Raw genomic sequence first — 23,087 nt, forward strand, 5'->3', positions numbered from 1 at the left:
TCTTTAAAACCATAGGAAATTATTTAGTTTAAAGCAAGCATCCATTAAAAAAAAAAAAAAAGGGAAACATTTCTCAGGAAACAAATCAACAGCTGTGAGTTACTACACATCTTTATTATGGAACTTGTGCTGGGTGAGCAGTGAGGGAAGCCATGGAATTACCAAACTCTCCCCTCAGACTCCCTGGGTGTACAAAGGAATAAAAAAGGAGTTTTTCCCTTTATCCTGGGCTGCAAATCTGCTCACAGGAGCCCCCCAAATGGACTCCGCTCGTTATTCACTCCCCTTACATTTGCCTATTAGGGAAGGACTCTCAAGCATTAAATATTATTCTAAAACTGGAGGGGAGAATCTTTTGATTGAAGCTGGAGCAGGAATTATTGGTATTCAGTAAAGGAGGTTTTACAACAATGCCTTGACAAAGCCTTGACACAAAAAGTGCTTCCACCTGCTGTCAATCTCTCACTCTGCTGACAGTTCAAGTGCACATCCTTTCAGGGAGAACTTCAATCAACAGCACAGAGCACAATGTCACTGCTCCAGAAGGGAGGGAAAACAAATGTGTGGAGAGGCACAGGGGCTCTGACAGCCCCAGCCCAGCTCACAGGGAGCAGCACCACCCCAGGAATGGCCACAGCCTCACCCTGGGCCCCCCCAAATCTGCTTTTCCTTCAGAAAACACCCCAGCCCTCCACGGAAACAAAAACAGCAGGAAGGAGAGAGACTGAGGGAGATTTCCTCACTGCTGGGGACTCACAAAGGGAGCAGGGATGGGTTTTATAGAGGGCAGAGATCCCTGCACATCTCCTGAGAGAACTGGCATTGTCCAGCCTGAGGAAAAGAGAGAAGCTCCAGGGTGACCCCAGTGGGGCCTTGCAGGGCCTGCAGGAACCAAAACCAGAGATGGAGAGAGACAATTCCCAAGGGATGGAGGGACCGGAAAGGGGAATGGCTCCCACTGACAGAGGGCAGGGATGGATGGGACATTGGGAATGAGGAATTGTTCCCTGTGAGGGTGGGCAGGCCCTGGCACAGGTGCCCAGAGCAGCTGGGGCTGCCCCTGGAATGCCACACTGGACAGGGAGCCATTCCCTGTGTCCTGTCCCTTGTCCCCATCCCTCTCCAGCTCTCCTGGAGCCCCTTCAGGCCCTGGAGGGGCTCTGAGCTCTCCTTGGCTCCTTCCCTTCTCCAGGTGAACATTCCCAGCTCTCCTTCAGGGGCTCTGAGCTCTCCCTGGCTCCTTCCCTTCTCCAGGTGAACATTCCCAGCTCTCCTTCAGGGGCTCTGAGCTCTCCCTGGCTCCTTCCCTTCTCCAGGAGAACATTCCCAGCTCCCTCCAGCCCCTGGGGCCTCTCTGGAATTGCCCCACATCCACGCCAAGTCTGGTTGGGAGGGCAGAAAACTAAAAAGACAAACCCAGTGGTGCCCATTTAGAACCATTTAGGCTGGAAAAGCCCTCCCAGATCTGAGTCCAAGCCCAGAAATCCCAAAGCTGGAGCCAGAGGAGGGCTGGGATGCAGGGAATGCCTGCATGTGCTGCATCCTTTTCCTCTGGAAATGTCTTCCCTTAAAAACTTGCACAAATTGCAATTAGCAGATGTGCAGGTCACACATGCCATCGAGCAGCTTCCAGGGATTCATGCACTGGACATGTCTTGGGAGAATAAAAAAATTACTGTGGGGATGGGAAAATAAACCAGACTGGGGAAAGAAATGATGGAAGCTGAAGGTTTTGTCCACAAAATCCACCCATGGAGCTGCAGCTTTTGTCTCTCCTCCCTCAGCAAGCCCAGGATCTGGGCAATCCCAAGGTGCTCAGGGGATTACAAGGACTCAGCACAAAGGTGCCCCAGCCCCTCAAAGGCTCTGCTGCCCCTCAGACACAGCCTGGGGAGGCTCAGAGGAGCCAGAGAGAAATTCCAGGGAAACAAAAGGCTCCTGCTGCCTCCTTGCAGCACCTCCACCGTGCCAAAACCAGCACCAGAGCCAGGAGCTGCCAGGGCTGGTTCAGCCTCAGCGCTCACCTTCTGCTCCCAGAGCAGCAGACAAGGGTGAAGCTTCCCTGCTCTGAGCTCCTTTGTTCCTCTCCTTCCTCAGCCCCTGCTCTGCACTGGGAACGGGAAGCAGGAAATAAAATAACCAGGAAAGTGAGATATCCATGTCAGGGAGTGAGGCTCACAGGCAGGAAATAGGAAATAAAATAACCAGGAAAAGTGAAATATCCATGTCAGGGAGTGAGGCTCACAGGCAGGAAATAAAAATGAGGAAAAGCAAAATATCCATGTCAGGGAGTCAGGCTCACAAGCAGGAAACAGGAAATAAAATAACCATGAAAAGTGAGATATCCACCTCAGGGAGTGAGGCTCCCAGGCTGACTGATCAGAGACAAAATGACCCCGAGGAGGATGAAAAAATCCAGCTCTGGAGACACCAAAGGTGGGGCTGGACAGCGGCATTAGGGGTGAGAGGAGACCTGGAGGGGAACACCTGTGGGATGGCAAGGGGAGGATGGAGGAGAGATAAAACCAAGGTGTGATGGATTAAACCCACACCAAAACCAGGAAAAGGAGAAGGAATGAGCAGCTGGGGGGATGCTGGAAGCCCATCCCAGATCATCAAACCATCCTCATCATCCTCATCAGGAAAATGGGGATTCTGTGAGCAGCTTCCCACTCACTGCTGCAGAGGGATGGAGATGAAAGATTCTCCCTGTGAGCTGAGGTGAAAAGCTCTCAAACTGCACAAGGAACTGCCAGGTACATAATGAGCAGATTTGAAGCTGCTCAGAGGAAGCAGCATCAGAGAGGGATGTTCATCACCCTGGGCAGGCCACACAAATTAAGAGGAAAGGAGAGCTGTGAATTACAATGAACAGAGACTAAATAGCTGCCTGTGTTGGATTAAAGGATTTAAATTGTCAGCTTGATGTATAATGAATGTGAAAAGCCAGCACTTAATTAAATGGCACATGATAGAATAACTTTGTTATGCTTTAAACTGCTTAAGTTATCAAAGTATTCCTTATATTTGGCAATTGTTTTGCAGTGTCTCCCTCCCCGGTGAGATCCACTGAGACACTGGTCATTACCCTCTGCTCAGCTGTGGGGAAAGATGGGTTTTTTGAACTTTTGAATTTTCTGGTGGTCTGTAATTTGAGTTTTCAATCGTGGCCAGTGGATTTTCAGCAGCTGAAGGCTGCAGAGCCCCAAGGATGAGCTACCAGGGGCTTTAAGGCTCCCACTGCCAGCACCTCATGACCAAGCCCAGGAGATCTGAGGGTTCTTCTGTCAGCACAGCCTCACCACCCCAAAAGTGACCCCAATTAACCCTTCCCTGGGGCTGCTCAGGTGTGCAAGGGCTGAGAGACCAGCCCGTGGCAGCTCTGGCTTGTGCCAAGGGAAAACTCCATCCTCCCTGAGCAGAACACAGAAAATCTGTTCTGCCTCTGCATTTGGGTGGCAGGAACCAACCCAACCCTCTAAGCCCTCAGGGAAAATCCACAAAACAACCAAAGAGAGAGGGTTGGAAAACCAAGGGAGACCCTCTGGCCAGAACAGGGGCAGCCAGGATGGAAATCACACACTCAGAGACAAAGGATCCCCACAGGGCTCCTGAGCCACCTCCTGAAGGCACCAAAGAAATAATTTAATAAATCAAGGTGATTAAAAGCATTTCTCCATCCTGATGGGAAGAAATGCTGACAGGAAGGGATGTGACCACACAGACTTGCAGCAAATTCTTTTGTTTCCTTATGCCACTCCATTTACCCCATCCTGTCACACAGATTTGAGTAACAGAATCCTGGAAGGGTTTGGGTTGGGAGGGACCTTAAATCCCATCCAGTGCCACCCCTGCCATAGCAGGGACACCTCCCACTGTCCCAGGCTGCTCCAAACCCCATCCAATCTGGCCTTGGGCACTGCCAGGGATGCAGGGATCAGCCACAGCTGCTCTGGGAATTCCAGCCCAGCCAGGAGTTCCTTCCCAAAACCCATCTCAATCTCCCCTTTCCCACTCTGAACGCACTCCCTGTGTGCTGTCCCTCCATCCCCTGTCCCCAGCCCCTCTCCAGCTCTCCTGGAGCCCTCTCCTCTGCAGCCTGGACCATCCCAGCTCCCACCTTTCCCTCACAGCACTCCCATCCCTCCCAGACCCCATGAGGGGATGGTCATTCCACAGTCCCAGGGGTTGTGTTGGTCATTCCCAAGGCACTTTTCCCTCACCACAGAGCCCCTGAGCACAGGGGGTGGTTTGGAGGAGCAGAGAGAGGGAAGAACCCTCCTTTCACACAGACCCTGGAGCTGCCCCAGCCTCCCAGTGACCACCCAAACCCAGATTTTCCACCCCCACAGCAAAAACTGAGAGATAAAAAGCGACAAATTACTCACAGCCACCGCTATCCTTCCGAGAACGTGTTCTGGAATTTTTCTATAAACATCCAGAGACCCCCCTGCAGGGACAAACAGCACGAGCTCAGGTGGTGCCAGATGAAACAGTGCCCCAGATTTGAAGCCCCAAGGGGTTTCTAGGCCTTGGTTATTAATAAAAACACCATCAGTGACAGAGCAATAGCTGTGGCAGAAATAACTGACCTTAAAAACCTCCCAAAGTCTGCAGAAACACACCAAACAGCACTCGGGGAGCTTCTTACCACATTTCTGCTTTAGCATTGATACTCAGGAAACAGCAGTGACAAAATGTTAGAAAACCTTCCAGTCACAAATATCAATGTTAAAGAACTCCAAACTGTGTGGAAAAATGTCTTGGGAATAACAAAATCACCCCAAAAAAGCAGATTTCAAGGTCCAAAGTATCCCAACTCTTCTCCCCAAAAACTGGTGCTACCATTCTGTGGTATCCAATATTTATACCCATGATTCAATGGATATAAATATCCAATTAAATGGACCTAAATAGCCATTGAAATGGAAATAAATATCCATTTTATATCCATGATTAAAGCCATCTCCTCCTGACATCACACCAGGGTGGGTTTGGCCATGTCCACACTGATGCCTGAAATAAAATTCCTGGTGGGGAAGCAGTGGAAGTTTTCCCAGTAAATCCAGAATGGGAAAGAACCTGGCACACCCCTGTGAGCATCCCCCATTGATGGGGACATGGGATTCCCTCTAAATCCCTACAGACATTCCCAAGGGATTGGGAAACCTCCCTTCTCTTCTGCAAAAAAAAACCTTGTGATCAAACCAGAGTCCAAAATGTCCCTGAGGCTGAAATACAAATTCTTTAAGGAAAGAAATTTACAAATTCTTAAGGAAAGAAATTTAAAATTGCGAATTAAAAATCTGGCAAACTGCTGCCCCAGGGCATTGTCCCTGCTTTTCTGTAGGAATATCCCAAATTCAGACACCAGCACAGGTCACAAACTGCTGCCCCAGGGCATTGTCCTTGCTTTTCCTCAGGAATATCCCAAATTCTCCAGCCCAGGGGAATTCTGGAATCCCAGGCTGTGGGGTCAGGGATGGGTTTGGGGTGAGGATTCTCGTGGGGAGGAACAAGGGGACTCCAGAAGGAGCTCGGCAGCGAGCTGGGAAACAGCTGGGCTGGAAAATAACTCCTTGCCTGGTAATTAAGAGACCATTTCCACTGCAAACACCCAGGACATTGGGTTAATAGATTTCTTGAAAGGAAAAGCTGTTTTGGCTATCAAAACACTACAAGTGAGGAACAGCTGTTTTGTCAGCGAGGACAGATTGCACGGGAGGCTCAAGTATCAAACCACAAATTAAGGCTGCCTTTATTCCTCTTCTATTTACATTTTCCATAAAAGTAGGCGAAGTTCCACGCAGGGAAAATGTAGAACGTCCCTCAATCCCAATTCCAACCTGCTCTGGTTTTTTAACTACCTGCAATATTATTAATACTCCACATTTTCGAGTCTTACTGTTGCATTTCATTCTACCAAAAAAAAAATCCTTTCTCATTTAATTACTTAGCAACCAAAAGCAAACTGGATCCACTACTCACCATCCATGAACTCTGTGCACAATGAAATCCTGTTTTCTACAAAAAAAGCACCATAAAATCCTATGATATACGAGGAGTCACACTGGGAAAAGAGAGAAAAAAGCCACAAGGCTGTTTTAGAATCTGCTGTAAGAAAACTGAAGTAAAAATAATTCCAATGGTAAAATTGGAATTATTACATGTACCTTGTAAAGAATTTCTAACTCTGACATGATCTGCTTCTGGAGCTCCAGTGTTATATCCAAGGGTATGACCTGAAAGACAGAAATACACAGAATTCATGTAAAAGGGAAAGGAATTATTCAGAATAAAAATCCTGAAGATCTGTGGAATAATGATCATTGTGGGGTAACAAGAAGGAGAGGAATAGGTGGAAAGACTATTTTAACAGGAAGGGAATTTTCTCACCATCCCAAATGCCCAGCAGGACCAAAGCAGCCAAAGTGGGTTGCACCTTCTGCAATTCTAAATTCCCAAGATTTTTCAGGGCAGACCCTCTGAACAAGGCACTGAAATTCAGACTGAACAGAGAATTTCTTGCCACAGTTCCTCGAAGACATGAAAACTCAATTATTAAGCTCTGCTTTACAAACCAAACTGGACTGAGTGCTTGGAGCCAGGCTCAGTGTGCCCCCAGCCAGCCCTTCACTATTCAATATTTTAGGCTGAAGGGAAGCAGAACTCAGTTTTCAGGATCAGCAGAATAAACATTCCAGGAATAATGCTGACAGAACAGAACACAACACGGGGAGCCCATTTCCAACCCAGCACCAAAATCTGTCTCCAGGAAAAACCAATAACCTGCCTCTTCCCGAGCTGCTCCGGGGTTATTTATAAAAGCTGCCACTAAACTAAATTGTAAGTGGAGTACAGGGCTGCCAAGAAACATTTAACATGCTTGTCCAGATCAATAATCATTTGCCAACAATATTCACTTACATTTTTTCCAGCGCGGAAACCTCAGAAATTCATCTGCTGGGATCCCACCAGTGGTGTTCTCTGAATTTCACCAAATTCCATCTTGTCAGGGGTATCAAATCAAAACTTTATCCCACTCACTTCCAATCCCAGCGAGGAATTTCTCTGACCCCAGGAGCAAAAACATCCCTGGCATCCCAAAGCCAGGCCCAGAATGAGGAAAGGTCTGGGGCTCATTTGCATCAACCCTAATTACAAACACCCCGATAATGAGGGTAACCTGGGAAAGCAGAGTTTGCCCATTTCCAGGTGGTCAGGACACCAAGGGAAGGGCACAGACAGAGCAATTACAAGATTATTTCACCCCAAAATTAATTAGGGGAGTTCAGCCTCCCTTTCTCGGCAGAATTATTTTATGTTTCCTTCCAGCTGGAAATGTGTGGCCTGTGTGACCCCACCTCATGTCAAGGCTGGAGGGAATTTCTTAATTTCCAGCACAAAAAGAGGAAAAAAAAAATTATATCTCACCTTAACCTGCATTTATCATCTACTTTTGTATGAAATTTCCAAGCCTGTTTTGTACAGGTAAAAAACTTCCAGGGATTGATGAGTTTCCAGCATGGGCTGGAACTGCGTTACAGCAAAAACAAGAAAACAAAAAAACCCCCAAAACAAAACAAAACAAAACCACCACCAAAACAACCAAAAAAATCTCCTCAGAGTCACTGTTGCTGCGGATGAAGATGGAAATGAAAATTTGGATGCAAATTCCTGGAATTCTGGAATGGTTTGGGTGGGAAAGGCCCTTAAAGGGATCTCATTCCACCTTCTCCATCCCAGGGTGCTCCAAGTCCTGACCCTGGACACTCCAGGATGGGGAACCCAAAATCTCCCTGGGTACATCCAATAATTGAATATTTTTTGTGGCTTTTCCCCCTAAACCAAGAACTTTGCAATCATTATCTCCCTGGGATGCCCTCAGCGTGCCCAGGGTCACACCTGGGTGAGATGGTTGAGCTGGGGACGGATGCTGGACCAGAAGAACTTTTTAAAAATTAATTTAAACAACATGCAAACCCTCTGGGAAGTCCTCTGATCTTCCTAATGAAGTTTCTGCCCAAAATTCAGTGATTTGGGAGCCCTCAGGCCCAGGGAAAAGGGTGAACTTTGGAGTAGAGCTGGGGATGGATGCTGGACCAGAAGAACCTTTTAAAAACTAATTTAAATGACATGCAAACTCTCTGGGAAGGTCTCTGATCTTCCTGACCAAGCTGCACCTTTCTAATGATTTTTTTTTTGCCCAAAATTCAGCGATTTGGAGCCCCACTTGAGGCCAGGGTGAAGTTTGGAGAGAGGAATCCACCTGAGGCTGTGCTCCCCCAGCAATCCCAGGCTGAGCTGTCAGGTGAGCCCCAGCAGCTGAGTGACTGAATTATAATTTACTCCCTGCTCAATTTGAATTAGGGAGAGGCCATTAAAATATCCAGAATAAACACAGCAATTCATCACGGGCTGTCACCGCTGCCTCCCTCCATTTGCTGCCTCCTCTAAAGGGAAGCAGAGCAAAAATCACAGGTCAGACTCGGAGATTCTGCTTTAATTTAATTAAGACATCCTTGTCTCTAACAGTGTGCACAGCTCAGAGGAAAATTGGGGTGTTGTGGGCAGGAGTAATAAATAATAAAGGTAATAATGGTAATCAAATGCTGCACTGGAATTGCAGCTAAAAGCAGTGGGAGAATGGCAAAAAGCAGTGCAGACTTGCTGGGATTTTCCCCTTTAAATAGGAAAAAGCGACTTGGAAAAAGGGATTAAGTCCTCTGGAGGTTAAGGTTATGCAAAATATGAAATTTGGTGCATCACTGAGGGATCATGTTATGGATTATTAGCACTGGGTTGATTATTTACCAGCTGGAAGTGTTATAGTCAACAGGTTTGTGGTTATCTTGTGCAATTAAATCTGGATTTCATCATTAAAAAGCCCCACAAAATTACATTTTTTGGCTTATTTTTGTGCAGATGAACTAATAATAATTAATATAATTCTTAATTAATATAATATATAATTAAAATTTTCATTCATAACATATTTAATAATTTCATTTATTAATGAAATTATTTAATTTAATTCACAAATTGCATCCAAGATCTGCCCCATTGCTGCTCTTATTTTATCCCAGTTTTAAGTGAATTTCAGAGAAAAATTGGGATTTTTCCTGACCACAAAAATCTACAAATTCCAGGTTTAATCAAGGAGCCCAACTGCCCTTGGAAACATCCTTGGAGGTATCAAAATTTGAGATGTTCAGGCAATTCCCTGGAGGAAAATCCTGAATTTTGGGAATCTGAGTTCACTGGGAATGACTAACTTTACAGTAAATAAATAAATTAATTTTCTGTAAATAAATTAACTAATGCAATAAATCAAATTGAGAGCCAAAAATCAGAGGGAAGGCAAGGAAAGTAAGGGCAGGAAAAATTGGGAAAAAATGAAATGTCTGGAATTTCTTACCTTCACCGCCAGGATTTTTCCACTGCGGACATGGTAAGCCCTGGGTGAGGAAAAAATTGAATAATTTGAATAATTTCCCCATTTTCCTTCAATGGAATTAATGGAGATTATCACTATTATTCAGAATTTTCATGGAAAATCAGGATTATCTCGGTCCCATAGGTATTTTCAGAGACAAGCAGCTTCACCAAATAAATTGAATTAAAACAGATTATGGCAAATCCTATATGAGAGCTTAAAGACCCACAGAAAATCTCAGCAAAATTCAATTTCTGCATTTATTCGATGATCACAGCGAGCATATAAAGATAGAAAGAATTATTGGTGATATTCCCATGCACCCCAAATAATTTTCCAGAGTATTTCAACAGCAGTTTGTCTTAATTTCTGAGGAGAAACACCCAAAATTGGCCATTTAACAATGACTTGAATATTTCTAACCATGAAAACGTGAGAAAATAGAGGAAGTTAAAAATAAAAACACCTCAAAATCCAATGTAATTTTGCATAAAAACAAAACCATTAAAGGCTTTCCTCTTCACTGGTTTTACTGCCTCCCTCTGATTTATGGCAGCACTGGCAGAGACATGGCACTAACTTTAAAGAATTCCAATATTTTACCTCTCTGTACCTCCAGCAATTATTGCTGGAGAAGAAAAGCTTTAATAGTTGGGGTTTTCTGCATGTAAAATCACCCTCAGACAGGGCAAAAATGTCATTTAATCTTATTTATAACCCTGAGAGCTCCCCTAATTTCTGGTAATGGCTTGGAAATTCCTAAAAACTTCACCTTAATTTAATAACTCCTGGGTGAACATTTATGCAGTGGAGTGGCACCAGATTTTAGGGGGGGGGGGGGAACCAGTTTAACATGACGGAGGGGAAAAATCAATGTAGAAAATGAGATTATCCAAGGGAACTTTGATAGCACAGGAGCTGAATCCATGAATCCACAAATCCATGAATTCACAACTTGGGGATGAACCAACACTGGGAAAACATCCTGGATTTAGGATCATTTAGGATCATTCCCAGATTTCAGGGGAGGAAAAAAAGGATTTAGCAAGGCAGAGGGGGAAAAAATCAGTGTAAGAAATGAGATTTTCCATGGGAACTTGGATAGAGCTGAATCCATGACTTGGGATGAACCAACAGGGAGTTTAGGAAGAGCAGGAATGAGGGATGGAGGGGTTGGGAAGGGATGCTCCACATCTGTTGGGTTAATTGAGACCCCACTGGACAGCTTAATTAGCTCATCAGGAAAACTGATCCTTTTTCCTCTTAGTTTCTGGTAATGGCTTGGAAATTCCTAAAAACTTCACCTTAATTTAATAACTCCTGGATGAACATTTATGCAACTGATTGGCACCAGATTTTAGAGGGGAAAAACCAGAGTTTAGCAAGGCAGAGGGGCAAAATCAGTGTAGAAAATGAGATTATCCAAGGGAACTTTGATAGAGCTGAATCCATGAATCCACGAGCTCCGGGGATGAACCAACACTGGGGAAACATCCTGGATTTAAGATGATTTCCCAGATTTCAGGGGAGGAAAAAAGGTCTTAGCAAGACAGAGGGGAAAAAATCAGTGTAAAAAATGAGATTTTCCATGGGAACTTTGACAGGACAGGAGCTGAATCCAGCAGTGGGGAAACACCCTGGGCTTGGGACGGGCAGGAATAAGGGATGGAGGGGTTGGGAAGGGATGCTCCACATCTGTTGGGTTAATTGGGAGCCCACTGGACAGCCTAATTAGCTGCTGAGGAAAGCTGATCCATTTTCCATGGGAGAGATCTCCAGTTTGGGAGCGGGTGGGAGGGAGGAGCTGATGATTTAATTATGATGCACGCCAGTTCATCCGTGGCAGGCTGGGCTCAGGTTCCAGCAGAGGGCAGCTACCTGGTTTGGTTTACAGAGCACTGACAGCCCCACCTGAACATTTAATTATGGCTGGGAATTGATCACAAAGAGCAGCAGCCCTGGGCTGGGGCTGGGCCGTGCCAGGAGGGCAGGAATCTGTTTACTCCAGGCTGATCCAGCATCTCAGTTGTCCTGGCCTTCCCCTGCACAATAACTGTAAAGTGATTAATGGAGCTGGGGTGGGAGCTTTGGTTACACCAAAAGACAACCCTACACCTCTGTGGTGCTTTAATTAACAGCCAACGCTTCAAATTAGGCTGGAGCTGCTGCAGTAATTACCCCTTCTGAGGAAAAAGGGATTTTCTGGGATGTTCGATTCCACCTTCCAGTCCCACAGATCATTTTGGTTGCAGGCAGCACTGCAAAATCCTGAATTTAACACCTTAATGCAGGTTCTGAGGGATGAACCACAAAAATCCTGCAGGACAATGAGCACAGCATGAGGAAAACCAGATTTTTACTCAATCCATGGATGGCTACGAGGGGATTAAACCAAAATTCCCACTCAAAGCCTCATCTCCCAGGTTTTGGTGCCACCTCCAGAAGTGCAGCAGCCAAACCCATCATTGTAGAACCAGGCAGAGAAAAGCAGCAAAACCCCAAAGGTCCCTTCAGCAATTGGGAACCTTTCAGGGAATGCACTCTAAATCTTCCAGGATGGCATGAAAATTCCTAAAAACCAGCTAAAACCAGCTGTTCCACTCCTAAAAACCCCAAAACCAGGGGTGGGTTTGAGCAGTGCCCCGCAGGGGATGCTCAGCACCAAGCTGGGTTTGGGGGGATCTCCATCTCCAAGCCCAGAATCCTGGAATAGCTTGGGTGGGAAGGGGCCTTCAATCCCACCCCATTCCCCCCTCTTCCATGGGCAGGGACAATTCCCACATGGCAGGGAGCATCTGCTGGTGGGGAGCTCCCCCAGGACACAGAGCCTGCCCTGTCCAAGGCAAGGACGGAGACTCCAACACTGCCTGCCTGCAAAATCCCCCCTGGGGAACAGCAATTTCCATCCCTCCCTCCACATTCCCACCAGAACTCACCATCCCAAGCCCCTGCACCCATCCCAGCAGCTCCCAGGCACATTTTTGTCAAATATTTCATCACCTTTAGCTATAAAAAACCCATCCCCAGAGATCTGAAGGGCCCCACACAAGCCAAGTCCTTCAGCAGGACTTTGTCCCCTCCAATCTCATCCCTCAGGGGTGCTGTGGCCAAAATCTGGGTTATTTTGGGGAATAAATGAGAGAGGTGGCGTGGGAGCAAGCACTGTGCTTGAGCAAAGCCCTGCAGCTGAGCCAAACTGGTGATGGACTGCAGAGAGCATCCCTGGTGTCCCAGAAAATCAAAATCAATACCAGGGAAAACTGGAATGGGGCTCTGGGGGATCTGCCAGCTCCTCAGCATCTCCCCCCAAGCCCAGACAGGAATTGTGGCTCCACAGCAAAGCAAATTAACAACTGGGAGCATCAGAAGCAGCTGGTTTGTGTTTTAAGGAGAAAAAAAAGGGGAATTTTTGAAATGAAATCCACATTACCTGATTTGTTCTTCCTGAAGTACAGAAAAGCAAGGAGGAATGTCAGTGCCCTGGGCTCCTCGTGGAATAAACCACTGCCCATCCTAATACTTAATGCTAAAAGCTTTGTGCACTGAATATGATGAATTTCTACTCAACACAGAAGGAAAACAAACCCAACTTGAGAGAAAATGCAGCAGATTCTTAATATTAACAGCTAATAAATTCCTAATAAATAGCTGAGATGGCAAACAAAACAACTTCTCTCTCAAATTTGCTCAAACCAACAATTTTCTCTCTTCCCTGTGAGGAATGTTGCCTAAAGCCCAGAGGGAGCTGCAGGATGGTTGTAGGATCTGTGGTTGTGGGATAATTCCTTCCAGGGCAATGAAAAAACCAACTACAGGTTGCAACCTGCAGGCAACTCAAGGGAAACACCACTTCTCAATTTTTCCCTAATTTTTTAATTGCAAACCCCTTGCCCAGGTGTGAGTGACACAACAATGGTCACATCACAAGCAGGGGCTGAGCTGGCAAACACCCCTGAGCTTTTTCCAGCAGCTTTTCCATTAAACACAACAACTCCTCACCAGAAACTGAGTTTAGTCTTATGTTAAATCTCAAAATAAATGTAATCTCTACCTAGAAGCCAAAATTCATCACATTTATTTTGTCATAAGGATGGAACTGCAGGAGCCTGGAGCAGCACAGGATCTGCCTCCTCCGGCCACCAGGATAAATCCCTTTATTCTCCCCCCACAATAACCAGGGAAACAATTTCTAATCAATAAGATATTCCTTGGCAAGCCTGAAGGATTCAAGGGAAAGCCATGACCTGTCTGCTATGCCAATGAGTCAGTCAGAAATATCACCAACATCAGCAGATATGACACAGTGATGGAGTGCCAGGGAGGCAGCGGCAGCGATGGGGCTGCAGGAGCCAGGGATGCTCCAGCCCCACCTCAGGCTGGTGCCACGAGGGATGGAGGGACAGCACCCAGGCAATGGCTTCCCACTGCCACAGGGATGGATGCTGGGGGGAAATTCCTCCCCAGGATGGAGATCCCTGCCTCTCTCAGGGCCTGTCCCAGAGCTGCAGCTCTGCAGCTCCTCCTTTCCTGCCACCTGAACTTCCCAGGCCACACAGTAAAACCACAAGCGAATATTTTGGTTCCTCTCTCTGCCTTGTTTCCTTCACACCTTGGGTTGAAATCATCACCCACATCTGTTATGAACAGCAAGGCATCATTTCCCTCCAAAGGCTGGGAAATCCTGTCCCATTCCCCACGGTTTCCTCTCAGCACTGAGGACTGCAGAGGAAGATCTTCACACCCACACCCCAAAGCTCTCTGGAAACCCTCTGCCATGGCCTCAAACAGAAATAAAAGCTTGAAGCTTCTCATGTGAGCTCAGAAATGGCCAGGAAAAGCTGCAGCAAGCAGCACCTCCAGACGTGAGGGCACAGGAGGAGCCAAACTGGACATTGATGAGAAACAACCAGGAGCACAAAGCTGTGCCAGAGCCAAGCAAAAGGAACCCAGCCCCAGCCCCAGCTGCAAGCCTAACACAGCAAACCACCCAACATTTGCTCATTTTTTCCCTTTTCCCCCTTTTTTTTGGCCTGGTGCTGCCCCTGCCTGTGGCAGGACAGTGACAGCAGTGTCACGTACTCCACGGCCATCCAAAGAAAGAAATTCAAATTGCTCCTAGGAAATAAGCACTTTGCCAGTTGCTGCCTCCTGCAATAGCAAACACATTAGCCTGACTGTGGCTGTTAAATCAGGGAAGCCAAAGTGCACAGCAGTTGGAGAAAGGAGCTTTTATGGGGCTGTGCTGGTTCACAGCACAACCTCCCCTCCTCTGAAACGCCACCGCAGATGCTCCAGTGCTGATTGCAAAATGATTTGCTGGGGAAGTGGCAAACAAACAGCAAACAGTGGTGCCTGAATGCTCAAACTTGGGGAAAAGGGCACAGCTGGCAGCAGAGGCTGCAGAAAGGAGCAGCAAAGTCTCACTTAACCCAGCTCAGTGCTGGAATCACAGGGAGTGAGGATCCCTCCGTGCTGTGACCTGCTCCTCATCCCACCTGTGACCACTCAGGGACTCCTCTCTCCCTCCTGCAGCCAAACACTCAGGGGCAGCTCCAGAAATGGGATCTGTGCCCATCCCACTGTGGGGCAGAACCCATTCCTGAGAGAGAGACACCTGCAATGGAGATGGAGCTCGAGCAGAGTCAGGTGCCACCAGCACCTACGTTGGGTCACCCACACCAGGTGACACAGTGCCACCACATCACCCAGTGTACCTCCAGATATGGGAATAAATTCACCTGCTGGATTTCATCTGGATTTAATCTGCAGCCAGAGCAGCTCCAGGCACAGGGATGGATTCATCTGCTGGATTTAAACTGGATTTAATCTGAATTTAGTCTGCACCCAGAGCAGCTGCAGGCACAGGGATGGATTTACCTGCTGGATTTCATCTGGTGCAAGGACAAGAGGCAGCAGAGCAGCCCTGAGCTCTGACTGATGTGGGTTATCCCACGTGGCAGACAGCCTGGGGTGAACACATCACAACTTCAGGAAAGAAAGATGAAGAAACAGAGTGTGAGCCAACACCTGCATCGCCTTCTCTGGTGGCAGGAATTAGGATGCCAACATGAGGGGTGTTCACCTGGAAAAGGGAAGGATGAGGGAGATCTCAGAGCCCTTCCAACATCTAAAGGAGCTCCAGGAGAGCTGGAGAGGGACTGGGGACAAGGATGGAGGGACAGGACACAGGGAATGGATATTGGGAATGAGGAATTGCTCCCTGTGAGGGTGGGCAGCCCTGGGCTCCCACCCCAGCTCACTCCCTGCTAACCAGCACAAACTCCCATTTCCCACTCGCTCCATCTTTCCCAGCTACGGACATCCACCACAAACAAAACAACTTTAATTTAAGAATCATCCAGTTTCTAATTAAACAGCCATAGGCAGCTGGCTGGATACATTTTAATCAGTTTCAATAACGTATTGATTGGATACTGAAGCTTAAAAATTAAAAGTAAAAAGATGACCGGGGAATTGTCCCATCTCAGCCCAACAGTAGAACCCTCTGTAAATAACTCCTCTTTTAACCATCAGCTAAATGAACACTTCAATACTGCACTACAAAGTCTTCTGCAAAATTACTTTAACTAACAAGCAGAAATTTATCAGCTTCAGCCAAAATCAATGCTGAAATCAATTTGAACACTGGTTGTGTCTAAAGGGGCTCATTGGCAATTTAGGGAAATTACACCATGTAAATGCCTGTGCTTTAATTGAACAGTTTCATCAACTAGGCTGTGATTGCTGTCCATTCATTTATTTACTTTCACTGCAGCTCCCATTCTGCAGAGGAATGGCTTTTGTCAGGCTCCAAGGAGGTACTTTATCTTCATTTTATGCACTTTTGTGCAGAACTGATTTTATGGGGGGGCTGAGTGCCCACCAGGGTCACAGGCAGTGAGTGACCAGCAGGCACTGGTCAGTCTCCTCCAAACCCCACTGCAATCAGACAAAATCCAGGGGGACACCTCTAACTCAGCCAGGCAGGGCTGCTCCAACACCCTCAGTGGGACTAAAAATAAACCCAAACGAGAGGAGCAGAAAAGGAATGCACAGGAAAGGAGAGCAAGGGAAATGCTTCCACAGGAATTAAGGGAGATGCAATTTGAAGACTTGCAAGGGTCAAAGATGAGTTTGGATGCCAAACAAAGCCACTGAACCTGCCTGTGATCCCTCCCTGAGCACCAGGCTGGGACAAGAACTGTGGGAAAAGGTTGGGAGAGCCTTTCCTGGGACTCACCTTGCAGTTCATTGTCCCATTGCAGCTTGAGCCAGGCAGTCCCACCCTGCTTGTTTTTCTCTCTGCAGCCCACGGGGTTTGTGCTCCTGGGCTGAGATTTGGGTCATTTGTGCTTGGTGCCCAGCTGGAGCAGGAATTGTTTTGTGTCCCTGCTCTGTGCACAGAGCTCACTATGCCCTGATGTGAACCCACCCACTAAAGCAGCACAGAACCTGAGAAATATAAAACCCAAACCTGAGGCATCCATCACCTGCTCCAGGGCTGCCCCAGCAGTGCCAGAGGATGCCCAGCTTTGTCCCAGGCTGGATTCCAGGCTGTGGAGCAGCTGTCTCCCAACTTTTCCATTTCATGTGCTGCTGGGGCACCCCAAGGCTGGCTGAGGGAGGGATGAGGGGAAGGGCAGATGCTGGAACGTTCCACCATGCTGCAGAATTGCTCAGGAAATTGCTCAGACAAATTAACTCCCTCATTTCTCCCTGCTTTCCAGGCCATCCAATCTTTCAGCCTGGGACATCAGCCACAGCCACTTCTCTCCCAATTACTCAACTTCCAAGTGAAGCCTTCTGCTCTCACAGCACTTTGCTGAGATGGGAACTGATGTTCCCATTCCTTCCCTCTCTCCCAGATCCTGGTAACTCCCAAATTAATTAGGGCATCATTGGGGCTTTATGGTTATTTTTCCTTTATGCTCCTGCTGCTGGAGACTCCAACAGAACCCACAGAGCTACAAAACCTCACTGTAAAATAAATCCCAGGAGGATGTGCCCTGCCCTAAACAGAGTTCAGGACATCTCACTTCTCCTTTCTCCTTGAAAAACAAAATCTAAAGAACACAAAATTAGGATAAACCCTTCATTTTGCTCCTGTATAAAGAAAATAGTGATGCTTTAGACACATCGTGTGAGAAAGACCTGACAGAGGAATTATTTGCCAGAGATAAACACTTGTACTTTGTAATATTAAGGTTCAAAATATAGAAAATTAAGGATTTGAGGTCTAAATAATTTAAAGAAGCTGCTTTAATTTAACTGGCTGGCACATCCAGACATTCCAAAGGAAATCCTTCACCTAAGGAAAGATCTCCTCAGAGAGGTCTCTGCAGGCACTGATGGAGCCCAAAGATGCAGGACAAAGCAGATCCTTTAAATGCCTTTTGGGCTGATCACTGAATTACTTGTTCCAAAAAAAAAAAAAAAAAAAAAAAAAGGCAATTTAAGCAAATCCAGAGATGTCCCACCACATGGGCAGCTGAGGTTCAAAAAATGCATAAAATTGGAATTAAATATTTAATTCAGGAGCGTTGCTGCAGCAGATTTTCCCCTTTTTTTAACAATCTTTACCCAAAACAGGGCACACTCTGCCCCCTCAGCAGCTTTGGAAGAATTCCTGCTTTCTGCTGCAATGTTCAATAGACACTTTGGGCTTGTTTTCTATTTTCTCACATATTTTTGAACATGCAAGCAACCAAAAAGCAAAGCTAATTAACTGGTTTTGCCATATCTAACACGAGAATTTTTATCGTTCCTTAATTAAGCAAACAGCGGATCAAAAGGTAGGGGCAGAACAGGATGTCAAAGAACTATAAAATCCCTTCTTTTTAGAACAGGAAAAACATTTAGATTCAGCAAGTTCTCCCTAGAAATATTGCTATAAAGTATTGATTTTTCACCAGGCTCAATTGACTGAAAAGTTGTTTGTATAGCAATATTGGCCGAGCCAATATAGTGGAACAATTTTGCTCCACACAGTAATCAAGTGTATTTCTAAAGTATAATTATACTGTCATAAAAATAAAGCTAAGATACCTCTTCTCCAAGCCATAAACCACTCGCAGCTGTAAAGAACCCAAATAAATGAAATCCATTTTCTAACTAAAAAAACCCCATGTTTCCTAACTAAACACAGGCTTCCAAAGGGAACCAGCCCACCTCCAGCCAGGGGGGAGCAGGAGGGCTGATCAATACCTCAATCTCAATAAACTATTCCAATAGAAGAGTTTTTCCATGGAAAAAAAGAAGAGAGGCTGGGAGGTTTTTGCTCAGCCTCCTGCGTCCCTGGAACACCGGGAATATTTCACTGCCATAATGGATATGAGGCAGGATAAAGAGCTCAGGGAAGAGAGGGGGGATTAAAATAACATAAAAAATACAAGGTAAGGATAACAAAAAGACGAAAGGGAGGGTGCAGACAGGCCGGTGCTGAGCTGCACATTGATCCCCACACGGGCCAGGAGCCCCAGCCAGAGAGGGAAAGCGCCCAACCTCTGCAATTCATTGCACCTGACAAATGCTCATTGATTTACTGCAATAAAACATCCCTGGGCTGCTCCCCGTGCCGGGGCACTGCAGAGACCTGGGAGCATTCCAGTTTGATCCCTGGGAGCATTCCAGTTTGATCCCTGGGAGCATTCCGTTTGATCCCTGGGAGCATTCCGTTTGATCCCTGGGAGCATTCCAGTTTGATCCCTCATCTCCTGCTGGGGCAGGGATGCTCTGCCAGAGTGGGAGATTTGGGGACTTTTTGGGAAAAGGGGATTGAGGTGGCTTTGCCACAGGGCTGGAGAGCTCTGGAGCCAGGCTGGGAGAGCTGGGAATGTTCCCCTGGAGAAGGGAAGGATCCAGGGAATCCTCAGGGCCTGAAGGGGCTCCAGGAGAGCTGGAGAGGGATGGGGACAGGGGATGGAGGGACAGGACACAGGGAATGGCTTCAGAGTGGGAAAGGGGAGATTTAGATGGATCTTGGGAAGGAATTCCTGGCTGGGCTGGAATTCCCAGAGCAGCTGTGGCTGCCCCTGGATCCCTGGAGTGCCCAAGGCCAGGCTGGAGGGGTTTGGAGCACTCTGGGACAATGGGAGGTGTCCCTGCCATGGCAGGGGTGGGATGAGATAAACTGAGCTCCCTCCCAGCCCAAACCATTGGAGGGTTCCATGATAATCTGTAAAATATCCACACCCAAACCAGCACCCGTTCCCTGGAAAAGGCTGGAGTGACTCCTGTCCTGGAGACACCCCAAAGTCTCCAAAACTGCTGACTTCAAATAACAGTGGGATAAAAAGGAACAGGAGCCACAGAAACACCTCCCTGACACAGGAGGGGCTCCTGCCTCTCCAGGTGAGACTGTCCCTCCCCAGAGGGCAGGGAATTGTCACAGTCCCCACTCCAGGCACCTGCAGGAACACAGGACGGTGTCACACAGGGCTTTTATCCCAATTCCACACCCTCAGAAACACATGATGGTGTCACACAAGAACATCCAGCTTTTACCCCAATTCCCTTCTCTGCCTCTCCACCCAACACCAACAGTCTGAGCTCTACAGTTCAACATTCATATCTCCCATAAAACCAGAAAATAACACCATTTCCTCAAGTCCTAGGAACATCCTTCTCCAAGGAAAGATTTCTGAAGCACCTTCCACCCCCAGGGCCAACCTGATTTCAAGAGTCCATCCCAAGGCTGCATTTCCCCCTTGGAGGCTCTGGAATTCCATTTCCATCCAACCTTCTGCCAGGAGCTGTTTTGCAATGCTGGCAGCCAATTAGAAACCAGACTAAATGCACCGTGGCTTTTAAAACATTTTAGTGGGGGTAAAAAATGTTAATATATCAAAGTTAAAATGTCTAAGGTATAAACAAAACCCTAATGGGATGCTGGGTTACTGTATATGGTAAACAGCTCTCTGGAGGAAACCTTTATTGCTCCCTCAGGGCTTTCTGACAAAGTATGGATTTCTTAATTCCCACAGGAATATTTTTCATACCCCACTGCAGACTACTAAGTCCCAGATTCTGCAGTTTAAACTTTGCATGATGCATAAGCAGGAGTTTTCTCAACAGGAGAGTCCTATCTGTGATATTTTAATTTTTTTACAGTATTAAAATTAATCCTGGCTCCAGGGCTGGAACTTCTGCACCGAAATTTGGAGGAGTTGATCAGGCTGGGAGGGAGGGAGAGCAGCAAAAGGGGGTGAGGGATCCTGAGGGCACTGGTGCCACCACATGCCACTGCTGTCACCCCCAGGTGAGCCAGCAGGAATTCCAGATCCTGGATTCCAACCCAGGACATCCCAAATCCCACTGTGAACCCTCAACGTGCTCCCAGAAAAGATCCAAAGCCGCGTTAAAACCAGAATAAAACACCCCAGAACGGTTTAAAACTTTACATCAAGATTTTTCTCCTGCAGAGCAGCAAAGGGCCTGTCTACACCACAAAATGTAAGAAGTAAAAACGCCGTGAAATTTGAATTTTGGGGCAGGTTAGAGGCAAAACCCCCACTCACTTGTAGACGGTGCCGCCGTTGCCGTGGCCGAGGATGTCTCGGTATCGAATGTCTTGTTCATTCATCTCCACAAGAAAGAAAGAAAAACAAAAGAGATGTCATGCTGGGGATGGAAATGTCAAGGAAAAGCAACTCCAGGCCATAAACAACAAGCAGTCTGGGTCATTTCAAGTTCAGCTGCAAGAACGAGAAGATCAATACAACATTTGCTGTCCAATTTATAAAAGACGATACCAAGGGACAAAGTGATGGAAAGTTTAATGACAATTTGTTTGCCTGGGTCATTTCATTAAAGTTTGATAAAAGGTGTCAAAATGGAATGATATAATATAGCTCAGGAGGGTCAGGGCACTGCTGCTGAGAGGAAAAGGGGCTCCAGAGCAGCACATCAGCAGAGCCAAAGTTGGAGGTGAATGGGAACAACCCTGGCAGCTGGAGAAGTTTGGGATTTATTCTGGAATCCCACAGCTGAGCCTCAGCGAGAGGCAGCTCTGGCACAGCTCAGTTTGGACACTTTTTGTCTGAAGAAAAATCAGTCTGGATTTTTCCAGTGATTTTCCTTGAAGCACACAGCAAATTCCTTCCCTCAGTTTTTTCTGCTCAGATCCTCAGCTGATAAAAGCACTGCAGAAATCCCTGAATTTGGCACTTTATTTTACATGGATTTTACAACAGCTTAACATTTTGCCTGAGAAACAACTGGAATGTAAAACCACAGCTCAACCTTCTCCTGGACAAGCAGAGTTACTCTGATTTGGCACAAATTTAAAAATCCCATTAAAGACATTTTTGCAACGCACATTTATACTTTGAAATAAATATTTTGAACAGAATTAATTCTGGGTTAAAAGCAATTTTCCAGAAAGATTCCCCTGTTACCTGATCATTTTAAGTAGAAAATGTTTGAGCAAATCCTGCTTTGAAAAGAGATTTTTCTAGGAAACATTAACTCATTTTCAGTAATTACTTGTATTTTATACGACACCAAGTTAAATATTTCACATGGCTTGGCCTGGCTGCTTAAAGATGTCATTTTTGTGTATTAACACAAGTGATGATAACAAGCTCAAATGTCCCAAAGAGTCAATACTCAGCATTTCTAATGACCAGAAAATGAAATATTTTATTGATTTAAAAGAAGTTGCAAGGACAGAAATGATTAATCCAAAATTGATGGTTTTTCCTTTCACTACCTGAGCAAAAAATTGTGGTTTCTCACTGGAATTGCTACACAGGGATGGGAAATCCCGAGTTGAGACAACTCAAAACAGAAGGTGATGATTTTATTATTTATTTGTAATTAAACCTGGGCCAGATTCCTTAGGAGGGCCCATTCCAACACCAAGGTTTGTGATGAAAAATAACATTTCACTACTGAAAGCTCCTATGCTCATTGCATTCATCAGAAATGCAAACAGAAAGGGGGGAAGTCGTTCCTCACGAGGAACAATTGCTCATAAATAGGATTTAAAATACGCAAAGAATCTACAGTGGATCCCTAAAATAAAAATAATTTCTCTCAGGCTGCAGACTTGGGAATTTTAAGGAGTTTTGCTCTTCCAAGCTGGAGCACCTGAATCCTCCAGCCTTGGAGGAAACACCTCCTGCACTCCCAAAAATGCAGGAGATGCAATTCCCAATCACCCCAAAGGAAACCCAATGAACCCACAAAACCAACAATAAATTTGTATTTTTGCAGCCTGATGGGGAAAAGAGAAGATTTTTTTTGGAGGTACCTCAAGTCATGAACACCGAATTTCGCAGAACTGGAGACATCCAGCACATTCCCTGCTTGTTTCCCACTGGGAAAAGGGAATTTTTCTCCACATCTCTCCCTAAAGGACAGGGACAGGAGCAGCTCCGTCCCCTGGGGCACCCAGAATTCCAGGGAAAAGCAGGAATGCCGGGCTGGAGGCAGGAGCTGCAGCTGATGGGAGATAAAATGGGATTTACTGGCTCAAATAAAGGTGCCAAAAGCAGGGGGTGATTTATTTATCCCACTGGGAAAACTGGATTCTCCATCATAAAAGGTTCCCCTTATACCTGGGGGTGTTAAAGCTGCAACCCCAACTTGGATGGGCTGGAAAATTCAGGAATCCATGGAAAACCAAGCAGGGAGCAGCAAACAAAGCATC

The 23,087-nt window shown here is 46.3% G+C and overlaps 1 protein-coding gene across 1 annotated transcript in view; it reads right to left on the reverse strand.

The window, feature by feature from the left end:
* The window catches only part of MAP2K5 (mitogen-activated protein kinase kinase 5), a 120,423-nt gene that overhangs the window by 68,752 nt on the left and 28,584 nt on the right, over window positions 1-23,087 (reverse strand). The window contains exons 8-12 of the mRNA XM_059482469.1: window positions 20,953-21,017; window positions 9,419-9,458; window positions 6,174-6,242; window positions 5,989-6,070; window positions 4,389-4,450 (exon numbers count right to left, since the gene is read on the reverse strand). Of these exons, the coding sequence (XP_059338452.1) occupies window positions 4,389-4,450; window positions 5,989-6,070; window positions 6,174-6,242; window positions 9,419-9,458; window positions 20,953-21,017 (318 nt within the window). The remainder of the gene's footprint in view (window positions 1-4,388; window positions 4,451-5,988; window positions 6,071-6,173; window positions 6,243-9,418; window positions 9,459-20,952; window positions 21,018-23,087) is intronic.

This window comes from Ammospiza nelsoni, chromosome 14 (assembly GCF_027579445.1).
Source record: "Ammospiza nelsoni isolate bAmmNel1 chromosome 14, bAmmNel1.pri, whole genome shotgun sequence".
NCBI lineage: Eukaryota > Metazoa > Chordata > Aves > Passeriformes > Passerellidae > Ammospiza > Ammospiza nelsoni.